The sequence below is a fragment of the Elephas maximus genome, chromosome 7 (assembly GCF_024166365.1).
Source record: "Elephas maximus indicus isolate mEleMax1 chromosome 7, mEleMax1 primary haplotype, whole genome shotgun sequence".
Classification (NCBI taxonomy): Eukaryota; Metazoa; Chordata; class Mammalia; order Proboscidea; family Elephantidae; genus Elephas; species Elephas maximus.
Window position 1 is genome coordinate 124,471,598 of NC_064825.1, and position 1,701 is coordinate 124,473,298.

At 40.3% G+C, this 1,701-nt stretch overlaps 1 protein-coding gene across 2 annotated transcripts in view; it reads left to right on the forward strand.

The window, feature by feature from the left end:
- The window catches only part of TMEM216 (transmembrane protein 216), a 28,302-nt gene that overhangs the window by 2,289 nt on the left and 24,312 nt on the right, over window positions 1-1,701 (forward strand). The window contains exon 4 of one of the 2 annotated variants that reach the window (XM_049892157.1): window positions 1,225-1,426. The exons of the other annotated variant lie outside the window; for it this stretch is intronic. Coding sequence (XP_049748114.1) covers window positions 1,225-1,426 — 202 coding nt within the window. The remainder of the gene's footprint in view (window positions 1-1,224; window positions 1,427-1,701) is intronic. 2 annotated transcript variants of the gene reach the window in all.

Consider the following 1,701-nt stretch of genomic DNA (forward strand, 5'->3'; position numbering starts at 1 on the left):
AATACCCAGTATTAGGGAGGTTGTGGGCAAAAAGTATTTTTATACACTCTCATGGGAATAGAGGAAACCCTGGTGGCGTAGTGGTTAAGAGTTCGGCTGGTAACCAAACGGTCTGCAATTCGAATCCACGAGGTACTCCTTGGAAACCCTATGAGGCATTTCTACTCTGTCCTACAGGGTCACTATGAGTTGGAACTGATTCGACTGCAATGAGTTTTTTTTAACAGGTAGGAGTAGAAATTTGTACAGCCTTTTTGGTAATAGTTATTACCATGTAAAATTAATATTCTTAGATACAATAATTTTACTTCTACAACTGAATAAAACACAAACACTCTTCCACAGATGTGCAGAGATATCTCTATGAGAATCTTTATTGCCATATATTTTGTAACATCAAAACATTAGAAACAACCTAAACATCAAAAAAATCAATATAGGATTAGTTAAATAAATTATGCTATTGATTGTAATAGAGTTGTACATCGCTATTAAAAAAGAATGAGGTAGGAATGTACGTGGAAAAATGTCTAACTTACGTTAACTGGGAAAAATTAAGTTGCAAAACAGTATGTAGAGTATGATTCTATTTTTATAATAAGAAATAGTAATATGTGAGTATAAGCATATTAAAAATCTGAATAATATACTTTGTTGTGTAATAATGGCTGTCTCCAGGGGGTGGAATTATGGAGGCCTTTCACGACCTGTATTTTCTATGAAAAATTTGTCAGTGATATATGTACTATTTTTTTATATAATTTTTATTGTGCTTTAAGTGAAAGGTTACAAATCAAGTCAGTCTCTCACATAAAAACTTATATACACCTTGCTACATACTCCCAATTACTCTCCCCCTAATGAGACAGCCTTTCTCCCTCCACTCTTCGTGTCCATTTTGCCAGCTTCTAACCCCCTCATATATGTACTATTTTTATAATTTAAATAAAAATTAAAAAAAAAGTTTTTTCCTAAATAAAGATCCCATTGTCCCTTGAGTGGGAGCCAGACTGGAAGCAGGACCTTTGGAGGGAATGATTCCAATCTTGTAACTCCCACAAAGCTGCTAGTTTAGTACAGTGGGACCCCATTTATAAATCTCCACATCCCCACTAGGATCATTTCTCTCTGCCTTGCCAGTCCATCACGCCCCCCACCCACCTTTCCTCTAAGGCCAGGGAAAGCAGGCCACCTGGAGGTAACTCCATGGGCTCTATCTGACAGGTACAAAGGGAAACCTCTGCCAACGAAAGATGCCACTTGGTATTAGCGTGGCCTTGACTTTCCCATCAGCCACGATGGCCTCCTATTACCTGCTGCTGCAGACCTATGTGCTCCGCCTGGAAGCCATCATGAATGGCATCTTGCTCTTCTTCTGTGGCTCAGAGCTGCTGCTTGAGGTGCTCACCCTGGCTGCTCTCTCCAGGTACTGCTGCAGAGGGTCCATTTCCTGTCCTCTGAGGGTTAGGTTCCTATCCCATCCCAGAGGGGGATCCATTGCACTTCTGAAGCCTGAGGGGTCTAGACAGCTTTTAAGGGGCAAAGTGATGTCTATGGGACTGCCTTTCTCACTCAGATGGTTAACCTGCTTAGGGAAGATGTTCTTGGGGGCCAAAAGATGTGGAACTTAGAACAGCTCAGGCCAGTTGTTTTTTTTTCCACTGGTCTTTTAACATTTTGTTTCTTTCTTTCTGTCATCAG